General features: G+C 42.0%; 1 protein-coding gene across 6 annotated transcripts in view; it reads right to left on the reverse strand.

The window, feature by feature from the left end:
- Positions 1–638: 638 nt before the first annotated feature.
- Eogt (EGF domain specific O-linked N-acetylglucosamine transferase) overlaps positions 639–23,774 on the reverse strand; it is a 30,244-nt gene continuing 7,108 nt past the window's right edge. For all 6 annotated transcript variants that reach the window (XM_034512369.2, XM_076940155.1, XM_034512367.2 and 3 more), the window contains 12 exons: positions 22,520–22,614; positions 21,575–21,679; positions 18,551–18,657; positions 15,766–15,869; positions 11,225–11,317; positions 10,660–10,731; positions 10,489–10,575; positions 9,394–9,462; positions 6,574–6,635; positions 4,455–4,574; positions 3,315–3,417; positions 639–2,820 (listed from right to left, as the gene is read on the reverse strand). In XM_034512369.2, the coding sequence (XP_034368260.1) occupies positions 2,674–2,820; positions 3,315–3,417; positions 4,455–4,574; positions 6,574–6,635; positions 9,394–9,462; positions 10,489–10,575; positions 10,660–10,731; positions 11,225–11,317; positions 15,766–15,869; positions 18,551–18,657; positions 21,575–21,679; positions 22,520–22,614 (1,164 nt within the window). In that variant the 3' untranslated portion in view covers positions 639–2,673. The remainder of the gene's footprint in view (positions 2,821–3,314; positions 3,418–4,454; positions 4,575–6,573; positions 6,636–9,393; positions 9,463–10,488; positions 10,576–10,659; positions 10,732–11,224; positions 11,318–15,765; positions 15,870–18,550; positions 18,658–21,574; positions 21,680–22,519; positions 22,615–23,774) is intronic.

The raw sequence follows: 23,774 nt of genomic DNA on the forward strand, positions 1-23,774 counted from the left end.
AAGTGGTGTTGAATGACAAGGCCTGGAACCTTCGGGGCATCACTTAATAGCATCTAATTTACTTTTTAAAAAATGTTTTCTTTTTAAGGCAGCATTTTTCTGTGCAGTCTTGGAACTCTCTGTACACCAGGCTAGCCTCAAACTCATAATGAGTTTCCTGCTTCTGCCTCCTGAGTGCTGAGATTAAAGGCATGCACCACCACTACCCTTCCAATGATTTATTTTTGTTGTATGTACATTAGTGTTTTTCTTGCATGTATGTCTGTGTGAGGATGTTGGATCCCCTGGAATTGGGATTACAGACAGTTGTGAGCTGCTATGTAGGTGCTTGGAATTGAACCTGGGTCTTCTGGAAAAGCACCTTGTGCTTTTAACCACTGAGCCATCTCTCCAGCCTCTGATTTGCTCTTGGAAGCAGAAGCCATTGTCCTTCTATTATTTTGGTGAGGATTGTGCAGTGCCACATTTGTGGAAGCATCAGATAATACAACTGCTAAATAAACGTAAAGTATAATTTTTGATTATACTGAATCCTTCATCAGTGAGCTAATTATTTTTTTAATCATGTGCAAGCCACCAGATTATTTTTAAAGCAAGAATGTGACATTCAGACACAGAAAGTCCTGAAGACGTTCAGATACTTAAATGAAATATAGAAAACTTTATTCCAAAGCTATGCCCAGAATGTACAATGAAATGCACCTCCTTACAGACTTAATAAAAAAGGGCCATATCTATATATCTTTAAATTTTACAACAAAATCTTCTGCTGATCACAGAAAGTCTGATTACAAAGTTAATCCCATTAATCAAAATTTTAAATGACTGTCTTTATATAAAGTATATTCTAAATGCAAAATATTCAAATACAGTTTCGGTATGAAGCTGTTCTCAGTTTCTGGAATCCTCGGTAGTCTGTGAAAGCATAGGTGCTGCTTGAAATGAGGTAAAAGAATGAAAAATTTCCAGAAGCAGTCTTCGGATGTTGATCCTCAATGACCTGGGCAACACAGTCCTTCCACTCCCCTTCCTGTGGCACACCCTGCCCCCGCTCCCACTGACTACCTAGTATTCTGCACCTGGAACAGATAACCATTTAACAATTCGTAATGTTATATTTTTTTTCCAAACAATTTTATGACCCAAAGAGAAGTCTTGCCTATAGAGGGTCACCATTTCCTTGAAAGCTATTTTAATAAATAAAGTCTACAAGTCTTTTAACAAGTCCTGAAAGAAAAAGGCAGCAAACCTCTGAGGAGGCATTAGTTACCAATATTTTATTTTGTAGGTCGCCTCTCTAAAACTTAAAAATGAAGTCCTTGGCTGTGATTTGCTAAGTGCACCGTAAAAACTAAAAGTTGCTTCTAAGTGAGACACTCCAAATGTTACTAAGACGTAAGCGTCACACTGTACAATAGAACAAGCCCATGGTTTCTGACTGCTGAGTTGTATGCTCTACAGTAAGAAACAGTCAGTCCAGGAGAAGCCTGCTGTTAGGCATCCTGTTTACTCAGTATCACTTTCTTGGGGCTTTTGTTTTGATTGGATAATTCACAGGTCTACTGTGTTTTTAATGGTTTAATTAAAATATTAATAATAATAACAGGGACAGTGTCTTCTCTTCATGCAGCTACTTGGCAGTTTGTACAAAGACTAGAATTACTTCCATCCTGCCAGAGGTGGATACACACAGCTGTGCGTGTTTACAAATGCTGACCTGATGGAAACTAAGACTTCATGCCAAGTCAGCATGAATGTTCTCCTTGGCTGAAGGGGCAGTGGAGATGGTACTGCAGAATGTTCTGATGGGTTCTTATCAACACTGCCATTACATTTGGGGAGAACATGATTGAAATGAGACATAGAAACATGAATTAATAAATACAACAGCTTGATTTTCAGGCTCTTGATGCATGTAACCTGGAGTTGACTAAACACTGGACTATAACACACTCCTATATAGGTTGGTCCTGAGAATCACAGACTTAGACTAGTAGACTAGTGTGTGTGTGTGTGTGTGTGTCTGTGTGTGTGTCTGTGTGTGTGTCTGTGTGTGTGTATGTATGTGTTTTGCTTAGGGATTAAACCCAGAGGCCCATATATACAAGGCCAGCATTCTACACTAAGCCATGTCCCCAGACCCTCCAACCATATTTATGAACACACAATGGCAACAGCTCTGAGTTTATCCAAGTAGATAAACAGCAAGCTATTGACACTCTGGAATTACAATCACATTACAGTTAACAAACACACTTATCAATTCTGAAGCCAAGTTGACAACTTTGGTATCCCAACAGGAAAGCTCTGCTGCACCGATGGGCACCTGCCCAACTCTGAACTATAAAAGTAACATTTTTTTTTCAGTGCAAAAAATACTTTTGATAAATAGCAATGACACAATCAACACGTGGAAGACTTAAAGTATCCTGGAGAGGTGTTTTCATATACAAGAAGTAATTCTGTAGACAGGCATGGTGGGGCACACCTGTAGGCTGAGCACTCAGTTGGCTGAGGCAAGAGGATCACAAGTTCAAGGCCAGCCTGAGCTATATTCAGAAGTAAACGATCATGTTTCATCTTACAGTCGGATACGACGGGTTGCTTTGCTCCTCTGACTGTGAATCCGGATGTCAGAGCATTTCAATACTCTTGTCAACAACCTCAACATTTCTACAGTTCATCGTGTGTCTTCTTAAATGGCCACTGTGGGTGCTGCAGTACATGTTCTGCAGCCTGAAGGACAAGGTACATGAATTCTTCTACATCAAAAGAGTAGTTGGTAAACTTCGGGTGTTCCCCCAGAGTCGGATGGTGCCCCTGAAGAAACAGACCAGAACAAAACCCCAAAGTCACCAAGGGTGTGTCTCTTCTGTAGACATACACTCATTTTACGTTGGCGAAAGCAACTATTTCAACTTATGCTGTACAACATGGGCTGGCAAGCTTTTTCCACAGAGGTCCCAATGATAGTTTCAGCTCTGCCAACCATCTGCTCTCAGTCACAGATACTCTGCCAAGGAAATGCATAAGCAAGCCCAGACAGTATGCAGGCAAATGTGGCGGCTCCCAATAAAACTTTATTTACAACAACAATTGGTGGGCCGGATCTGTACCACCAGAGCTACTGTTTGCCGATGGCTGCTATATATAAACTGATGTGAGCTGCTTTAACAACGCTGAGGTTTTCTCTAATTTGCAAATATAAAATACACCTTGGTATTCAAGAGATGAACAGAGAAGAACATCTTGGAGGCTCAGCAATGGCTTGCATTTTAATAACTGGACTCCAAACCATTTTGACTGAATGTTACCTTATCTTGAGGAAACACCTTGCTGGGCTTCCGCCAGGTGATGTAGTGGACGCCTCTGAGCCTGGCCAAGTCTAGGTAACAACGCTCATCCTCACAGTTGTATCTAAGAACATAAGGGTGTCACACACAACATGAGGCTTTTGTCCAGAAGGTTGCCTAGTGTGTAACATTCTACGAGGAGAAATCCACTCCCCAAATATGGTCTTACTAAAGGTTTTGTAAATAACAAACAGGAGAGAGATAATTTTACACACATTCTCAGGGCTGGGAGACAGTGCGCTATGGTAGTACTGGCCTTGCATGCATAAGGCCCTGGGTACAAGAGCAATGCAAAAATGAGTTTAAATTAATACTCTCAATACCTTGCCTTAATTTGTAAAGACCAGAGTAAGACTGAGGAGTGGGTACCTTATTCAATAGGTCCTACTGCTTGTGAATCAGAGACTGTCTTGTATGATAATATCTTTACATACATGGAAAATGTATGTTACCTCCCTGTATGCAGGGAGGTAATACATTCAAGGTTAGGCAGCTGGTTAAGGAAGAAGCAAAACTCCCACCCCAGGTCTGTTGGGCTCTCATATATCACACCTCCCCACCTTTTCTCCTTTCTTCCATCCTCCCCTCTTTAGGACAAATGAATTAAGACAGAATTCACAATTACCTTCTACCTCACGAACAGCTTGAAAATGTTGTGCCAAGTATTGGAAGTTTGTAACAACCTTTCCTTGTATAGTCTCCTTACCGATTCATCTCCCCTCCCCCATCTCTGCCTCAGATGTGCTGGGTAAGCAATCCTTTAGAGATGGGGTCTCTGCTATCCCTGCCAGCACCACCCTGCTCTCTTTCAGCACAGGAATTATACTGACTGCAGGGAGGGAGGTGCTCACAGTTGAGAGGCAGTGGTGAACCACAGAATCACATCCTGCAGCACTGAGGCTGTGAGGATGGAGGGAGCCTCTGCTTCTTAAGGGTGCTGGCAGACCTTGGACCTTTTAGCTCAAGGTTGCCTTTCTTTCCAGATACCACCATGATGTAGCGTGGCAGTAGTTTATTAGGCTTTGTAATGCCCAGGCTGAACCTCTTAGCTCAGAACCTGGCTCCTGATCCTCTCTGTGGAAAGCTGCCACCCATACTCACAGCTCGAATACAGCAGCCCAGTCTGGAAGGAAAAGTAAGTGGGTAAGGCCAGCTCCGTGCATGCCAATAAATATGTCCGTGTTGTGCGTGATCCTGAGCTGATCTAGAAACCTGAGTTCTCTGCAATATGGGGACAACACAAGAAAGGTGGGGTAAGGGGAGTTAGTCCACAGTCCACAGAAACAGTGCTTATACACTTGTGTCACGCTCCACACCTGCACCGTTGTGACAACTTCAAGGTAATAAAGTATCTAATAATTCACTCCTTGATAATGTAACAACCTAAGCACAAACTATTGTTTCTGTTTTTCAAGGTAACATATAATAAGAAAATCATGACCCATGATAGCAACACAATTACAAAAATAGATAAAATCCAAATAAAAGTGCCATTCAAATACAGGCAGATAATACTGCAGGGCAAAGCTCCTAGCAGCAGGCCCCACCCTCCTCTCTTCCCAGAAAAGGGAAATGAGCAAATGCTAACAAGATTTTAGCATATTCCAAGCTGAAAACTACTTCCTCCTGTGCCAGTGGGAGAAGCCACTGCAGCACAGCATACTGTGTAAAACAGGAACTTTGCATCTTCAGAGCACGGCTGCCTTGTAAGATGAGAGCATAACAGCAGGTCCTAACATGCAGTGGCTGCTCTCAGCTTCCATTTCTCCATCCTCAGCACAAGAGGCACACAGTCCACTGCGCCGGAATTCCAGCCACGAAGCCCATTGGCCTGTTCATGAACACATCCTTACGGATTCATCCCGTTAGGAACTAGGGGCTGATGATGAATGAGCAGCAGGCAGAGGACCAAGCAGGAAGTACATCTATGGCAGGTACCCCTCTGCAGTGCTTGCGTGCGTGCGTGCATGCGTGCGTGCATGCGTGTGCGTGTATGTGTGTATTTGTGTGTGTATGTGTAATATGGGGAAAAAACTATCAACAGTCATAAATTGGATCATAGGTGAATGAGAGATAGAGAGAAAATTTCACTTTTTCTTTGTGCTATTTTGTGGGAGCTTTCTTTTTGAATTTTTAGAATTAGATTTATTCACTTTATCTGATGTACATGTTTGGCCTGCATGTATGTCTTTGTACCATACGTGTGGGTTTGGTGGCTCCAGAGGTCAGAAAAGGGCATCAGAGCCTTTGGAAGTGTAACAAACAGCTGTTTCACCACCAAGCAGATGCTGGGAACCAAGCCTGGGTGCACTGCAAGAGCAACAAGTGCTCTTAACCACTGACCGTCTCTCCAGCCCGCTCTGCTCTTATGTTGCTAAACGTTTTCTACACGGAGCACCTGCGTCTACACAGAGCCACTGCAGTGTGACTGTTCTCAAACCACTGTCTAGACATCAGTGAGAGGCATCTTCTTCTTCCCTCCCTCCCTTCCTTCCTTTCTTCCTTCCTTTTCCTTCCTCCCTTCTTTCTTCCTTCCTTCCTTTCTTTCTTTCTTTCTTTCTTTCTTTCTTTCTTTCTTTCTTTCTTCCTTTTTTTGTTTTCTTTCTTTCTCTCTTTTATGTTTTTCTTTTTAGAGACAGAGTTTAACTGTATAACCTAGGCTGCCCTGAAACTTGCTCTGTAGGCCAGGCTGAGCTTGAACCCCCAGATACCTGCCTCCTGAGTGCTGGGATTGAAGGAATGTACCACCACTGCCTGGCAGCATGCTCTGTTTCCATGAGAATTTAAAAAGAAATGTAAATATTTTGTAAGTTTTTTCCTGTTTTTAAATCCATTGACTTTCAAAGCTGAAACCCATTAGCTAACAGGGTAAATTAGGCCATATATATTTTTTCCGTAAGTATATATATGTATATTCTTGTATATGAGGATATATGTGTACACACACGTTAAAATTTAATACTAGCTACAAACTTTTAAAAATTCAGAAATTTCAAACAAAAATCTGGATTCATTATTTCTCCAGAATAATCAGATTGTACCAGAACAAGAGACCACAGAAAGCTCAGCAGCTCCCCTGAACATGAGGCCTCTGTCGTCCCTGTTTTATCTAATTATTGCCTGAGTGTCACTTCTTGGTCTATAAGGATCAGCGTGCCCAATACCCAGCAGTGAGTGCTCCAGTCTAGGGAGGAGAGCGCCTGCCTGGACCCCGGCTTACCTGTACTTGTAATCAACCACCCGGACTTCAAATGTGGATACTGTTTTCAGTGCATTTACCAGCTGGAGAAAAAAAAAAAAAAAGAAGTCGCAAAATGAGTGTTCCTTCTTTTCTCCTTTTTTTTTTTTTTTTTTTTTTTTTTGGAATCCTAAAGTTTATTTTTAAAAATTAAATTAAAATTTGTTTTATTTATATGTGTGTGTTCACAGAGTGCCCACCTGTACAGAGGACAACTTTACATGTTGCTCCTCAGAAAATCTTTCCATGACACTTGTCCTGCAGCCAGCCACACCTGCCCAGTGTGTGTGTGTGTTGTATAAGTGTGTTGTACACGTCAGTGTGGCTGTGTAAACATATACTTTCAGGTGTGCATATATTTGGAGGCCCAAGGTCAACACCAGGTGTCTTTCCTCCATGGTTCTTAACCTGTATTTTCTAAGACAAAGCCTCTCCCTGAACCAGAAGCTCCAATTTACTTAGACTGGTTGGTCAGTGAGCTTGGAGATTCTCCCTTCTCTGTTGTCCTCCCCACCTTCCAATCCCCACAGTGAAGAAAGCCACCACCCTTGGCTTTGTACGTGGGTTCTGGGGACCCAGACTCAGGTCCTCATGCCTGCATAGCAGGTACTTTGTCAATTGAGCCATTTTTCTAGTCTCTTCTTTTTAACATTCTGAGACAGACTCTCACTAAATCTGGAGCTCACTGTTTTGGGTAGAGTGCCTGACCAGTGAGCTCCTAGGATCTGCATGTTGCTGTTCCCCAGTACTGGGGTTATACACACATGAGGCATGCCTGGCTTCTAAGTCAGTGCTGGAGATTTGAACTTAGAGCCTCTTGCTTTCACAGCAAGCCTCCTTACCCACTGAGCCATCTTCCCAACTCCTAACATTTAAAAAAAAATTTGCAGATAACAATTTGTATTCATTATATATCATTTATGTCTATCATTTTACCTTATTTAAATTCAAATGCTGACTGACCGTATCTCTTGAATTCCCCACTCTATTTCTTATCATTTCAGAGCACCCGGTGCTTTGAGGATGAGGGGACACAGTGCTCCTGACGCTATGCTGACATGACTCTTTCCATCCATTGTCTCATTTCAAACAAACCACTAGGACATTGGGCTCTATCCTTTGAAAAGTTTTAGCAGGAAAAAAAATTCTATTTCTATGTAATTTCTAAAAATCATTTTTGGCTCTTATTCTGACAGCCAGAAAGTAACAGATCATGAGCAACGTGGTGTCAAAGCGGCACCATGACTCTGAAAGTCCCTGACACTGATGGTTTGCATGTCTACCAGGCGACCCTACACAACAACAGCAACATCAATGGTTACAACACGCCTCCATCTAGGCTTGATTTAATCCCTGGCAAAGGAAGAGAGAGCAGGAGAGGGGAAGGGAGGGAGAGAACCAACCTTGTGCTCCTGACCACACAATCCCCAACCTTAAGCAGTGCATCTGGATCATTGAATGCAAACTAATTGCTGACCCCGTTTTACACACATGTGTGCACACCTGCACAACACATGCACAATCACAAGATGGAAGTGTTTCTCTACAGCCACTTTTCCCCCCAAGAGAGAACTAATTAGGTAGCATGACCTTTCTTCATTTATGAGGTAGACTCACATCGAAGAAATCACATGTGCCTGCAAGTCCCAGCATGTGTCCTTTCTCTAATTTCCAGCCACACAGCAGCATCTTGGCAAACCTTGTACTGGGCTAAGTTTGCAGTAACCATCATTTAACCAGACGGCCTGGGAGCCAGGCCATACTCCTAGCAACTCATGAGGCTGAGGCAGTAGGATTGGAAGTTCAAGACCAGCCAGGCCCACATAATGAGTTCAAAGTGAGCCTGTGCTATATACATACCTGAGTCTTACTCTCTGTTCACTGGTCAAAATGTAGTTAGTCTAAGTACCATTGCCCTTGTTGTGCATACTCTTTGGAACCCATATCCCATCTTAAAAGATGAGCAGCACACTCTTGGGCTTGCCATTGGGAGCAGCATTTGTACAGTCTGCCCATGGATTCTGAAAGTATCAGATCTGCATCATAGCAGGCACTGGCACTGGGCCTTTCCCTGAACTTTCTTCCCACTGGTTCGATGCTATTCCCTAGCCTGCCCTTTCCTGATTGCCTGGGCTCATAGGCACACTTAACCTCCTCTAGCATCTATCTGCTGTGAGAGGGCCAACAGTGAAGAATAGTCTCATTGTCTAGGCTCCCGTGATTATCTGTCCAGTGAGAGGCTGGGTGCACTGTATGATTTTGTGCTGGTGAAATGAACTGAATGCCCAGGAGCAGTTTCTGAGACATTCACCCACTCAAGCGGATGGAACCCCTTTCAATTGTATGTGTTGCCAGATGCTACGGAAATACCAAGTAACACCAATCATCTCTCAAAAGGCAGGCTTGCATGTAGTTACTAGTTTGCCTGGAGGGAGAATGCTCACCCTTCTGTTGCAGTCCAGACAAGACTCACAGACTTGTTTGGGTTTGGTTTTGCCCATATTCTATCTAGAGCTGGTGTAGGCGAACATTTACAATAAAGCAGATCTGGATGGGGTGGGAGTTTGAAGAACCTAAAAGCCAGAAGTTTCAGTAGGCTCAGGCCATTATGTATCTCTAGAAACAAATAGTTTCAAATAAAAACCTCTACTGTAATATGAAACACACACATACACACACACACAGAGAGAGAGAGAGAGAGAGAGAGAGAGAGAGAGAGAGAGAGATACAGAGACAGAGAGAGAGAGAACATTAGCCAAGGAAGGCAAAGTCACTATTAAAAGTTTGTACCAAAACACTAACCTCATTTTGGTTCAGGATTTTCCGGTATTCTGTACTGCGAGCAAGAATGGTAACTCGAACTTTCCCATCCTGTGATTAAAATGAAAAGTTGGAATAATATTGGATATACTCAGACCAAAAAAAAAAAAAAAAAAAAGACAACCCAAATCTCAAAGGCAATTTCCCAGAGAAGTGAAACTCACTAAGGAGACATGGAGAATTTTAGGCTTACTCCTTAACCATTTTCCATTATCTCAGAAAATATATATGTACTTTACAAGAAAATACATCTATACAATGAATTATTACTCAACTATACACAGGGACAAAACATGTCATATTGCAGTTTAGAGAAAAATGGAAAGCTTTATGGAATGTTTACATAAGTTAGGCACATGTTCTCCCTCAGATGCTGAAGCTAAAGGAGCTGATCTCATCGGTGTACACAAGAAAATACTGGGGAATACGATACACTAGCAGATAGTGGATGCTGGGAAGGAAAGAAACGGGTGGCCACTAGATACACATTGCAGATATAGGAGAATTGAGGTTTGCTGTCAAAATCACTGTAGTGTTAATAGGCTTGATGATAATATACTAGTTCTAACAAAGCTAAGAGAAAAGATTTAGACTGCTCCCCCAGCAAAGACATGATTGATGCTTGAGGTAACACAAGGGCTTGGATAATTACACTGTGTTAGGTGTCAAACTATAACACCCTAGAAATGTGCATGCACGCTTATTGTATGTTGATTATGAATACATATAAGTGTATCCACTTTAGCCATGGAAGACAAAAGCCTGTTCATTAATTACACTACTTGGTAATTGGTTGGTTGGTGGGGTAGACTGTCTTCAGCGGGGATTACATGAGTTAAATGGGAGAAGATAGGGAGATATGGATAAAGAAATAGACAATGAACAAAGAAAATAAAGTGTATTCTTATAATACCCTTGAGCTTCTCTGCGGTGGCTACTGACTGCTGAATTCAGAGGATTACAGATTCGGCAACGTTATCATAGTAAACACTGCCTCCTGCTTATTTGTTTTCCTACAAAGATGGCATCAGAAGTGAAAACTCAAGCCTACCTCAGAACCCATAACATATCCATTACCTTGGGTCCCTCCTGAGTGATGTTTAGCCTGTGCAGTACATGCTGGGAGAAGGCCCTGAATAATCCAGTATTCTGACAGCCAGAGATCTAAAAAAGAAGCACCAGTTCACATGACAGCAAATACCCCTGCACGGGGATCTCTAGAAACATAAGAATAGCTTAGATGCTTACCAGAGGCGTGTTATAGAACAGCCCGTACCGCATGCGGGGCAGCAAGGAAAACACAGCTTCTTTAAAACACACCTAAGAAGGAAGACAGTTTACAGGATACCACAGTAGGGTGAGCACCCCTCATAGGACACCATAGCAAGGTGTGCAACCCTTCACAGGACACCACTGGAAGGTATGCACCCTTCATAGGATAGACAGCCCAGTAAGGTGTGTGCCCTTCATAGTAGACGGCACCACAGTAAGGTGTGCATCCCTCATAGAACACCACAATAAAGAGAGCAGCATTTATAAAACAGACAGCACAATAAGGTAAGCACCCATCTTGGGACACCACAGTAAGGTGTGCACCTTCATGCCAAAACAGCAGTCCTCATTGTACAAAGTAAGCCTTTTGAAAGTTTTAAGCTTTATTTACAAAAATTCTGCTACAAAACAAAACAAAACACCAAGAAGTCAGAACAAATGATAACAGCCAAGAGAAACTCAAATTAAATATTTACTATATGAGTTAGTCACTTGTACTGACAGTCATTTAAAGACATTTATTTCACTAGGTTTCCAGTACCTTTTTGGAATCGTAGGTTTTCAAATGTATGACGTCATAGTCAGTAAATGCTTTCCAGGTATCAGAGAAGAGGTCACCGTATCCATAAGAGCTCTGAAGGTAGAAACACCAAGTCAGTGCCACAAGAGGATGCTTAAGAGAATCCATGCGTATGACACCATTTGTACAATAATACGACCACTGAGCAAAGTTCATCACAGTGAGTAGACTGCATTTGGAAGGAAATTTAAAAATGAGAAAATGGCTTGAAAGCTTAAACATTAAATGAATATCCCTCCCCCCCCCCGTGTTGAATAATAAATCATGTGACAATACTCCATTCCAGTTAAGAATGTCACTAGTAACATCACATTATACAACAACCTATAATACTAACAATATCTGGGATGCTTCCAGTCCCAGGCATTGTTCTAAGCACTGTAGATTATTAATCCATCAAACAATTCCACAGTTCTAGTGAGCTAACTGATATCCTTATCCTCAATTTATACACAAGGAAACTGTATATAAACTCAAATAGTTTGTCTAAATTGTAGAACTAACGAGTCTCAGGACTGGGGTCAAGCTGTGTCTGTGGTCTCAGACTCCATGACAGCTGCTTCTCAGTGGGAGCCTGTCCTAGTGTATTTATCAAATTCATCTCCTCCCTGGAAGGTAGAAGGAAATTATGAACTCTGCCAGGTAAAGGGAGAGGCTTGATCCATTTTTTAAATGGTGTGACTTAGACTGGAGAAATAAGCCCAGAGACAGAAGAAACATAAGTCATAGGGATATATTCAAAATCTGTAATTTCTTGTCCATTATGATTGTGAATTTTTTTTTTTTTTTAGGTTTTGAAATTTTTAGCCTTCTATTGCAGATATTTCAAAGGTGTGGAGAATTGTCCGATATGATGACACAAAAAGGCTTTGTTTTATTGTTTCTCCAGCAATGGTGCAATAAAGACCCTCAACACCATCTACAGTCAAATTGTCCTGTTGCACAATAATAAATAAAGAGTAATTATTTTGTCTTTTTTTTTTTTTTGAGAGCTGAGGACCGAACCTAGGGCCTTGTGCTTACTAGGCAAGCGCTCTACCACTGAGCTAAATCCCCAACCCCAATAAAGAGTAAATAAAAGAAGTAATTTTAGACAATTTCTTGAGATAAAATACTCTAGGCAATATAAGGTGCCTCTGAGAGGAAGTTTTAATGATAAACTAGAAAGATTCTGGCTGGACCCTTCCCAGGAAACTTGTGAATTATTCAAAATAGCCCCTTCTAGAAACTTCATCTCTACATCCTCCCAGTTCAAATTATCCAGCAGTGGAAGAAGGAACGAACGTTCTCCCACCTCACACTGAAGAATCCTTGGGTATTCTTCAAGGTGACTAACAAACAAACAAAAACACTCCTCCTTTGCAGGTCTCAAATTTGAACACACCCAGAGCTTCAGACACACAAACACCACTTGTAGGACTGGGCCTACAGGAGTAATGAAGTAAGGTTGTGGAGAGAAGAACATGGCCAACCCTCTGGACCTGAGGGTTCACTCATACTGATAGAAAATATTTAGAAGTGGCTGTGTCTTTATTGAATGAATACAGACTTTTTCTCTGCAACACTATAGTATAACAACTGTTTGCATGTACTGGGGTATGTGAGTAACCCAGTGGAGATTTCAGAGCATCTAGCAGGATGTGCATGGCCACATGGACTTCTATAGTAACTTAACACAGAGGACTTGAACATCCATGGATTCAGGTGTCCAGAGTGGATCTTGTTCTAGTCTCCTATAGACCCAGGGAGAACACTGCGTATAGAAAAGATGCTGATAGCATCCAGTACACAGCTCAGAAAGAAATGAAATGGAAAAAAAGAATGAAATGGAAAAAATGAAATGAAAAGGAGAGAAACATGGGGATGGAAGGGAGAGGAACACACGGGGTAAGAGGACAGGAACGTGGGGGTGAAGAGAGAGGAACATGGCGGTGGAGTGAAGGGACAAGAACACATGTAAGAAATCCAACAGATGGAAAAATGCTGGCACCATTCAAAAACAGACATGGAAAGATGCCCTTGTACTCAGAGAGCATATTTTATATAATGATATAAATAAATCTTTATACAAATGATATGCATAGAGAGCCTTATACAAACCCTGATAAAACTTTGTATAAGATTGTATTTCCATTTATTCCCTTGGGGAGAGAGAAGAGACTTAAAGGAAAAAGAACTTTCACACTTCTGCATTGTTGACCTCATGAAAATCAGTCGTTAGCTCTGTAATTAAAAAGGAATAGCAAAGGGCAGCAGAGATGGCTCAGTGGTTAAGAGCACTGACTGCTCTTCCTGTGGTCCTGAGTTCAAACCCCAGCAATCACATGGTGGCTCACAACCATTGATAATGGGATCTGGTGCCCTCTTCTGGCCTGCGAATGTATATGCAGCAGAACACTCATACATTAAATAAATAAAATTAATAAACAAAACAAAAGAATATATTTTTAAAAATATAGCAAAGATGTTTCAAATCCCCAACCCCAGAAAAGAAGTGCTCTTCTATGACTTAGGAGGCTGGTGGCTTTGTGGAGGTGCTCAGTACTTAAAGGGGGGAGTCATAGACAGCACTGAGCTTGTGACATAGCCTCTAAAAAGCCTATGTCTAACTGTGGCGATGGCTTTCAATGCTGCAAACCATTAATACAGTTCCTCATGTTGTGGTGACCCTATCCATAAAACTATTTTCATGGAAACTTCATAACTGTAATTCTGCTACTGATACAAATATCTGTTTTCCTATTGTTTTAGGTGACTCCTCTTGACCATTCAAGGGGGCCTTGACCCATAGGTTGAGAAGCAGCAACTTAAGGCTTTGCTAACAGAAATTCAACTGTGGACAAGACAATCACACAGCACCGTTCCCAGGCAACCTACAGACTTTTAAGCACTGAATCCTGGAGCGACCGAGCATTGCTGCTCACTTAAGAACTTGATGGGGAGTTAGCAAGGACATCTCTGACCAAGAGGAAAGGTTCTAAGGGAGGAGTCAGACGACCAGCATAGAACATCAGTAACACTAGGGGCAGCCAAGCACACTGCTCAACTACATGAATGCTGCTTATCCATACCAGAATGATGGTCGGACTACCTGAAAGTCATGTGTCCAGCTGACAGGGACCTTCATGGTGGCCCTGTACCCTGGTCTTCCCCATCAGGCACACAACAGGCAAGACAAATAGAATCTAACTTGCTTTAACTCAGCCCACTCAAGGACGATGTAAACAGGCATGCAAGATGGTACGAAGAAGCTTCTAGAAAGCACTTGATCAGTGTCTCTCTACAAGTTCTTCAGAGGACTATATAGAGAGTGCCTTCTGAGCCCAGAGAGAATCCTTGACTCCACCCCTCAGTGTGTTACCTTAGAACACTCACCTGCTGTTTCCTGTCTGTAAAACACACTAATAAAAATCCTGATCCCAACTCCCCATTGAGAGAATGTGATTTTAGTAACAGCTTTAAAAAAAAAAAAAAAAAGTCTTGCAGAATTGCTGAGAGGTGTTTTGCTGAGAGATGTGGCCCGCTTAAGCAAAAAAGAAGAAACGAGACCGACACTATCCCCTTTCCTCATAGAAACACGGCCAAAATATGAAACTGTACTGACAGTAAAACTGGACTCAGGATGGAAGTGGAAGCACACGTAGAGCCAGAGCTAAAGAAAGCAAGAACATGCCAAGAACACAGAGGACTTTAAATCATGCTAGAGTTCCGGGAGATGGCTGTGGCGACAACTGTTCACAGAGTTGTATGATGAGCTGTCTATGAAGTATGGACTGCAAATGCTTTCTTCTTGTCTGTAAAACTGTTTATGAATTAGCTGGTGTGCTGTGCTGGGGTGTAGCTCTGTGGTGCAGTGCTTAGAATGCATGAGGCTCTGGGTTGTACTTCAGGGGCCAGCAGTAAATTCAAAGGGCAACGTAAACTGAATCGCTACCACCTTGCATCAGAGAAGCCTCCTGTCTCAGAGGGACACTGAGGCAGACCCTAGAGCTCTGTGTTTGGAAACACAATCTGTCCCCAAGGGGAGGAAATCCACTACTTCATTCCAAAGTTCAAAGCATATAAGATCACACTTATCTATGGGAAGGGACGTGGCTCAGTTGGTAGGGTGTTTGCTTAGCATGCACAAAGCCCTGGGTTTAATCTCTAGCACCATACTTGTAATCTGAGCAATCTAGAGTGGATGCAAGAGGAGCAGAGGGTCATCCTCAGCTACATGGTCAGTTCAGGTCAGCCTGGGCTACATGAGATATTGCCTAAACAAAATCAAAACCAAGACAAATTAAAGATCATACATCCATATATACCTGACAGGGTGCATGTATATATGTCGGGGGGCCCAAAGAAACACATTTGAACACATATATACATGTGTGAGTATGGTGTGGTTAGGCATATATTTAAACCTTCATCTTAGAAAATTCTGTTTCACAAAGCCAGAGGCACACAGTGGAAGAACATGAAAGAATTGTCGCAAAAGGAGAGAGTGGGTGCTTACTTACGGTGTCCCACATCACGATGTACACATCTGTGCTGAAAGAATTGTTAACATGCTGAGTGAGGTAGAGATTCAGGAAGTCACAGAAGTGGTGGTACATGTTAATACCTGGTGTTGGGAAAGAGAGAACACATTAAACAAGAGAAGACACACACCACTTTTTTGATTCCACCCTACCTGCATACAGTTAGTTGGATTTCTAGTTAAAATCAATGAGAAAACACATTTCTCCTAAATATGGACTAGGCTTAGGTACTCATCAACTTGAAGAAGTATTGAGTTTAAAATCTTACTGTTAGACTGGTTATTTTGAAATTAGGAATGCATTTATTTTTTCCTGTACATCAAGACGTAAGAGAGCATTAAGTTCTGGCACGTAGGTTTATTCAACGCAGCATGGGGAACTTTTGGGCCTTGATGGCCAGCCATTCCTTCTGATTATTCATTTTGTTTGTTTGTTTGTTTGTTTAAATAAACCAAATGACACCTGTGCACAGAGCCACTGGCAACAATCACAACTACTAACATTGTGGTAGTTTTAAATTCTTGTCTCTTTTTGCCCTATTTAATCATTCCTTATATTCTTCTTCTTAAAAGTTTTCTGTGTATGGATGTTTTGCCGGCTGAGTTCAAAGCCAGCCTAGTCTATGGAGCGAGTTCTAGGACATCCAAGGCTACAGAGAAACCCTATCTCAAAAAACAAAAGGAAGGAAGGAAGGAAGGAAGGAAGGAAGGAAGGAAGGAAGGAAGGAAGGAAGGAAGGAAGGAAGGGAGGGAGGAAGGAAGGAAGAGGGAAGGAAGGAGGGAGAGAGAGGGAGGGAAGGAGGGAGGAAGATAAAAAGGAAATTGCACATTGATCTCCACACATTAATAGTGAGAGACTTCCATCCATTTACCTAAGAATTTCATGAATTCATTGTTTTTAATAGCGCAATAATACTCCATTGTGTAAATGTACCACATTTTCTGTATCCATTCCTCTGTTGAGGGACATCTGAGTTGTTTCCAGCTTCTGGCTATTATAAGTAAGGCTGCTATAAATATAGTGGAGCATGTGTCCTTGTTATATGTTGGAGCATCTTTTGGGTATAGTCCCAGGAGTGGTATAGCTGGGTCTTCAGGTCACACTATTTCCAATTCTGAGGAACCACCGGATTGATTTCCGATTACCAGCTTACAATCCCACCAGCAATGAGGAAATACATGGTATATACCCACTGAGAAGTGGATATTAGCCCAAAAGCTCAGAACTCCCATGATACAACTCACAGATCATATGAAGCTTAACAAGAAAAAAGGCCAAAGTGTGGATGCATCAATCCCACTTAGAAGGGGGAAAAAATAATCATGGGCAGCAAAGGGAGGGAGGGACCTGGACGGGGAGGAAAGGGAGGGAGGGACCTGGACGGGGAGGACAAAGGGAGGGAGGGACCTGGATGGGGAGGACAAAAAAAGGGAGGGACCTGGACAGGGAGGAAAGAGGGAGGGACCTGGATGGGGAGGAAACGGGGAGGGAAAGGGGGGAACAGGATCAAGTATGGGAAGAAACAGGAGAAAGAGAAGTCCACAGGGCAAGGAGAATGAATAGAAATACACAGTGGGGGGACAGGAGGGGAAACCACTAGAAAGTCCCAGACACAAGGGATGTGAGAGGCTCCCAGGACCCAATGAGGATGACATTAGACAAAATACCCAGCAGCAGGTAGAACCTGAAGAGACCACCTCCAGTAGATAAGCATGGCCCCCAGTGGAGGGATGGGGCCACCCACCCATCTCAAAATCTTTAACCCAGAATTGTTCTTGTCTAAGGGAAACATAGGGACAAAAAATGAAGCAGAGACTGAAGGAAAGGCCAACCAGAGACTGCCCCACCTTGGGATTCATCTCATCTGCAGACACCAAACCCCGACACTATTGCTGATGCCAAGAAATGCTTGCAGACAGGAGCCTGGTATAGCTGCCCTCTGAGAGGCTCTGCTGACACTTAAGGTAGATGCAGATGCTCACAGACAACCATTGGACTGAGCCCAGGGACCCCAATGGAAGAGTTAGGAGAAGGACTGAAGGGGATTGCAACCCCATAGGAAGAACAATAGTATCAACTAACTGGACCTCTCAGAGCTCCCAGGGACTAAAACCACCAACCAAAGAGTATACATGGATAGGTCCATGGCTCCCGCTACTTATGTAGCAGAGGACTGCCTTATCTGGCATCAATGAGAGGGGAGATGCCTGGTCCTGTGGAGGCTTGTTCCCCCATTGAAGGGAGATGCTAGAGGGGTGAGGTGGGAGTGGGTGGGTGTGAGAGCTTAGTGGCAAAGGGGAGGGGCTATGGGGCTTGCATCGGGGAGACCCGGAAGGAGGAACAACATTTGAAATGTAAATAAGTAAAATAATTTTTAAAAAATATGGAAGTTGTAACCAGTTCATCTACCTTAGAAGAGGAAGCAGAAAAGACATATCACACCGCTTTCAACATACACAGAAAACTACTGCAAGCATGTAAAGAAATAGATGTGGGGCTGAGGAGACAGCTCAGTGGCTGAGAGCACTGCCTGTTCTTGTTGAGGACCTGGGTCAGTTCATGTAAAGGTAGCTCATGACTATTGGAAACTGTGGTTCTGGAGGATCCAACGCCCTCTTCTGGCCTCCACGGGCACTGCATGAATGTGGAGCACCGATGTACATGCAGACAAAATGTGCACACACATAAAGTAAAAACAAAAAGAATCTTTAAAAACATAGATACATCAATTAATACACAAGTAAAATACAAAGTCAGTTCTCACCTGCATCTAATTTCATGAAATACGTTGGTTTTTCAACAACGATGTCACATTTAGCATCTTCTATAGGCCTGAAATTGAGCTGAGTGTAGCCTTGTAGCTCAGCAAACCTGGAATTGGGGATTGTGAGATAATTTAAAAGTGATTCTTTTAAATGTTCTGTTGTAACACCATAACCTGGGACCTGCTCACGAAGTGGATTTTATTTCTAGCACAAGGCGGTCCCACGGAGAACCTTCCTTAATTTGCTAAAATTATTGACTCTAAATCCCAGTTTAATGTTGAGACAGGAACTAATTTGATTTCAAATTTCAGGCTAACATGTCAGATCAGACAGTTCAAACTGATATATTAACTGAAATTCAACAAGGTGTCCTGTCATTTGGGGGCTTAAAGGAAAAGATGGATGGGCCATAGGAATTTGCCCAGTAGATTTCTTGGATTCTGAGAAAGATCATGACCTAGAGCCTCAGAAGACAGAAGACAGAAAAGCTTCCCTAAGACTGGAACACATCTGTGGAGGCCAAATGACAGACACCAGCCTGTGAAGAGGAACAGCTACAGCTGTGGGTAAAGGTCACCACGGCCCTCCATGAGATCATCGTGTGGAATATATTAAACAGAATTGTTCGGAGCACAATGTAAAAACACCATCGCAGTTTGAAAAACACATTCCTGAGTCTTTCCCTCCTCCCTCCCTCCTTCTCTTTACCCCTCCCTCCTTCCCTCCCTCTGTCCTTTCTTGTATACAAATGAGCTCTCTTTGCATCACACAGATGCCAGAGCTTAGTGTTAGGATGTCTTCCTCAATCACTCTCTACCTTGTTGTTTTTAGACAGGATCTGTCTCCCAACCTGCACCTTGCCGGTTCAGCCAGAGTGACTGGACAGTGAACCATCAGGGTTACAGATGTGTATCACTGTGCCAGGATTATTTTATGTGGATATTGAGGATTAGAACTCAGGTCCTCAAGCTTCAGGAACAACCACTTAACCCACTGAGCCATCACCTCAGCTACACAAGTTCTTCAGTATTTTTCCCTTCAAAAGGTAAGTGAGATAAATATAATATCACATCTCTGTAATCCCAGCAGTCAGGAAGCTGAGGCAGGAGGATCATAAGTTCTTGGTCATCCTGGGATTATATAGCAAGATCTTGTTTCAAAAATACAAAAACAAAAACCTTTTTGTTAGAAGAAGAAAGAAAAAAGAAAAGAAAAGAAAAGAAAAGAAAAAAAGAAGTGGAAATTAATGCCTCCCTCCACCCTGAATATGGTCATAACTCAATAGCTTACTTCTAACCAACAGGATACAGTAGCATGTCACTGCTGAACTCAGGTTACACAACGCTGCAGCATGTGTGTGTGTGTGTGTATATATACATATAAGAATATATATATATATATTATCTCCTCATGCTCTTGAGGAAGCCATGGCTACCATGCTGTGTGTGAGTAGCACTAGCAAGAGACCCATATGGTGAAAACCAAATTTTCTGGTCCATAGTCAGACAGAAATCAAGGCTCAGAGATCAGCCCTAGTGAGCTCAGAAGTCAAGTTCTAAGGCCAAGCTTGGCCTAGAGATGGTGATAGCCCCACCCAGCCCAACAGCCTAACTGCAGCCTCCTGAGGCCCTGCTGAGCTGCTCTTACTCTGATATCACAACAGGCTAAGCTACTAAATGTCATTTGCTTTACTTCAGAATAATTTGTAACAGCGATAAATAATAAATATAACTATGCCCTAGGGTATATTCTAAGATAATATATTACCCAGCGATAAATAATACAATTATGCCCAAAGGGGCTATAATATAGAATCAGATACCAACATGAACTAAGAATGAAAGTGCCTTGTAGAATAGAAGACACATCTCTCTGTAACAATCAGCTAGGTCCCCAGATAAACCGCATAACAAATTGACCACTACCATATAAGGGAGGGTTAGGTTATTATTTCTAATATTTTGCTTAGCATGAAGGACATGAGAAATTAACTTTATGTAAGAGAGCCCATATAATTATAACGAAAGTGCATGAGCTTCCATGGATTTTTCATCCTAAATAGGGTGGTGGTCACATGTCCTTAGACATGGGATATACATTTTCTAAAGTACAGATTTGGAAAAAAAATAAGTGCATATGTAAGCATGGGAGAAACCCACATATTTGTGGTTAATAAGACTCTAATAATGACTGTTTCCTGGCTTTGGTAACAACGCTATGGTTAAATGAAACATTTATCATCCCAGGAAGCTGGAGCAATGAATGGTCCAATGGAAAGTCTTACATGTTGTTTAAATTTCCCATGAGCCTCAAACGGTTTTACAATAAAGTTTTAAAGTTGAAAATCTCATCAATGATGGAAAGAGTCGGGGTAGGGTAGCATCTGGTTTCAGAGAGAAGAAGGTGGAGTAAGACCAGTGGGAGTGCCTAGGGTTTTAGCAACGCTCTGAACAAAAGTTACATGGGTGGGCTCACTTTCTCAATAACCAAACTCCATACCTGAGGAGGGGTAGCACATTTACAAGATGTGCTTCCCAAAGCACACAGGGAAATTGTGAGTTACTAATACATCGTGTCAAATACTTTCTCCTTCATTTACAAACAGCAAATTCTAATACCCACTTTTAAAATTTCATAGACTTTCATTTTAATTTCCAACTAAACTTGAGTGCTCCTGGCACTCCTCAGAAGCTTAAGCCTGTACAAATCAGGTAACTTTATTCATTTCAGAGTCCCATCCAAAACCTATGAGCATGTGGGCTGGAGAGATGGCTCGGCTGTTAAGAGCAGTGACTGCTCTTCCAGAGGTCCTGAGTTCAATTCCCAGCAACCACATGGTGGCTCACCACCATCTGTAACAGGATCTGATGGCCTCTTCTGATGTATCTAAAGACAGCTATGGTGTGTTCATATATATAAAATAAATCCTCAAAAAAATAAAATAAAATAAAATCTGCAAGTGCCAAAACAAACACAAATACTTTAGAGACATTTTTTTTTTTTAGGAAACAAAATCATGTTACCAAGACTGCAGAGGGCTTTTGCGTTGACCTTCAGACACCAGTGCGTGACTGTCAAGTTTACAGTAGCCTCCAATTTCACCACCCTGAAGAAAATCTTCCTTGAATCTAGTGAATTAAAATAAATAAATAAATAAATAAATAAATAAATAAATACTGAGCTGGAAATTTTTCTCGTGACTCAAGTTGCTGGGTTGAAATTAATTTCCTAACAAGATTTAACAGATTTTTTTAAAGGACCTATTTATTTATTTATTTATTTTATTTTTGTGTATACAGGTGTTTTGCCTCCATATATGTCTGTCTGTGTTCCACTGGCATGCCTGGTGCCCCTGAAGACCAGAAGAGGACATCATATGCCCTAGAACTGGAGTCACAGATACTTGTTAACTGCCACATAGGAGCTGGGAACCAAACCCAGATCTTCTGCAAGAGCACCTAGTACTCTTAATGGCTGAGCCATCTCTCTAGCCACTGGATTTATTTTATTTCATTTTGTTTTATTTTGAGTCGGGGTCTCATGTAACCCAGGGTAATCTTAAACTCTCTCTGTAGCAAAAGAGGACCATGAACTTCTTTATCCTCCTGCCTCCACCTTCTGAATGCTAGGATTGTAAGCATGTATCATCCACCATGCCTGGTTTATACTGGAGAAGCACACTACAATAGAACCACACCTCCAAAGCCCCTCTTTGGAATTTAACTTACAAGTATGTGCTCCATAATTTACCTTATCTTATAAGGTAATGTCTTATATCTTATAAGGAACCCAATATGTCCATGACCCAAATCAACAGCATGATCATCAGGTAAAGGACCTGGGTCACCCACACTTCACCCACTCCCAAACCCTTCAACTATTTTACTACAAAACAAACTCAGACATAGCCCTGCCCCTGGGTCCATTTCAGAGTGTCATCAGCTTTAACAGGGACCATACAGAAGTACCTGTCATGGTTTCTCTTGATGTTTCTTAAGTCCAGGTATAGACCAGTGGCTCTACAATACTGAAGGTAACGAGAGCAAACCAGACTTGAGTTGCTCTGAAATACAATTGAGAGGAGAACAGTCAGCTGGGAACAGGATTGCACTGAGGTCTCACTGTGCTGGCTATGCTGACAGCACTGGTGTGACCCCAGGCAGAGTGAGGTTTCCACTGCTCCTGTGCTGTTTTCTTGTTTGCAACAGTCTGTCAAGAGTCCTTCTGTATGTCTCCATACATCCAGCTTACTAAGAAGATTTTCCAAATACTCTAATTTATTACTTAAAATATACATATTACACACATACACACATAAATATTTGAGGCTAGCCTGAGCTACATAGTGAGACCCTATCTTTAATATAATATATATATATATGGCCACATCCAGGTTTGTTTGTTCGCTTGCTTGCTTGTTTGTTGCATGTATACTGGGAATTCCAACTCAGGTCCTCAGCCAGGTCCTGTGCTGAGAATTTTTATATACAGAACTGCATGCTGCAAAGTTAGCATGCATGGTTTTAAGGCTGAAGAATGAGACTTCTGTTAAAGGCTGAAGACCTTATCCAAGAATCAGGATCAGAACTCTGTAGTCAAAGACCTACTTCTATATCTACTACTTAAAAACTACTCCCTGGCAGTGTATGTGTCTTACCCACTGGAATGTGACATGGTTTACTAAAATGTATACACACACACACACACACACACACACACACCACACACATGTGCATGTGCACGCATGCCTTTCAATTCTAAGTATAGTATAATTTACGAGATGGCTGTGTAGCCTTGGGAAAGTTGGTTACTTCTGAGGGCCCTATTTTTCATTCTTGAAAAGTCTATCAATCTGTCTGCCCTGCTGTTCTAACCACACCACTCAAATTGAAATGCACACAAGAGTCAACAAATACAGATCAGTAATGGTGCAGGCACAGCACCTGTCCCAAATGAACTGACAAAGACTGTAAAGATGGGATTCCTCTTCTTTGCCATGCATTGGGTGGAGGTCTAAATCCAAAAATATTTTAAGTGCCTCAAAACATCTCTATCTGATACATGTGTGAAGAAGAGGGTGGGCCTTTCAGAGGAAATGAAATGACCTATATGGGAACAATGAACACAACTCCTCAGTGCTATGACCATCCTGTCAGGAATGAAGAAGTCCATTTTCCTCTGTGCCTCTCAGATTATTGAAACAATAGTCCCCAAGGAACCGGC

The sequence above is a fragment of the Arvicanthis niloticus genome, chromosome 9, assembly GCF_011762505.2.
Source record: "Arvicanthis niloticus isolate mArvNil1 chromosome 9, mArvNil1.pat.X, whole genome shotgun sequence".
Classification (NCBI taxonomy): domain Eukaryota; kingdom Metazoa; phylum Chordata; class Mammalia; order Rodentia; family Muridae; genus Arvicanthis; species Arvicanthis niloticus.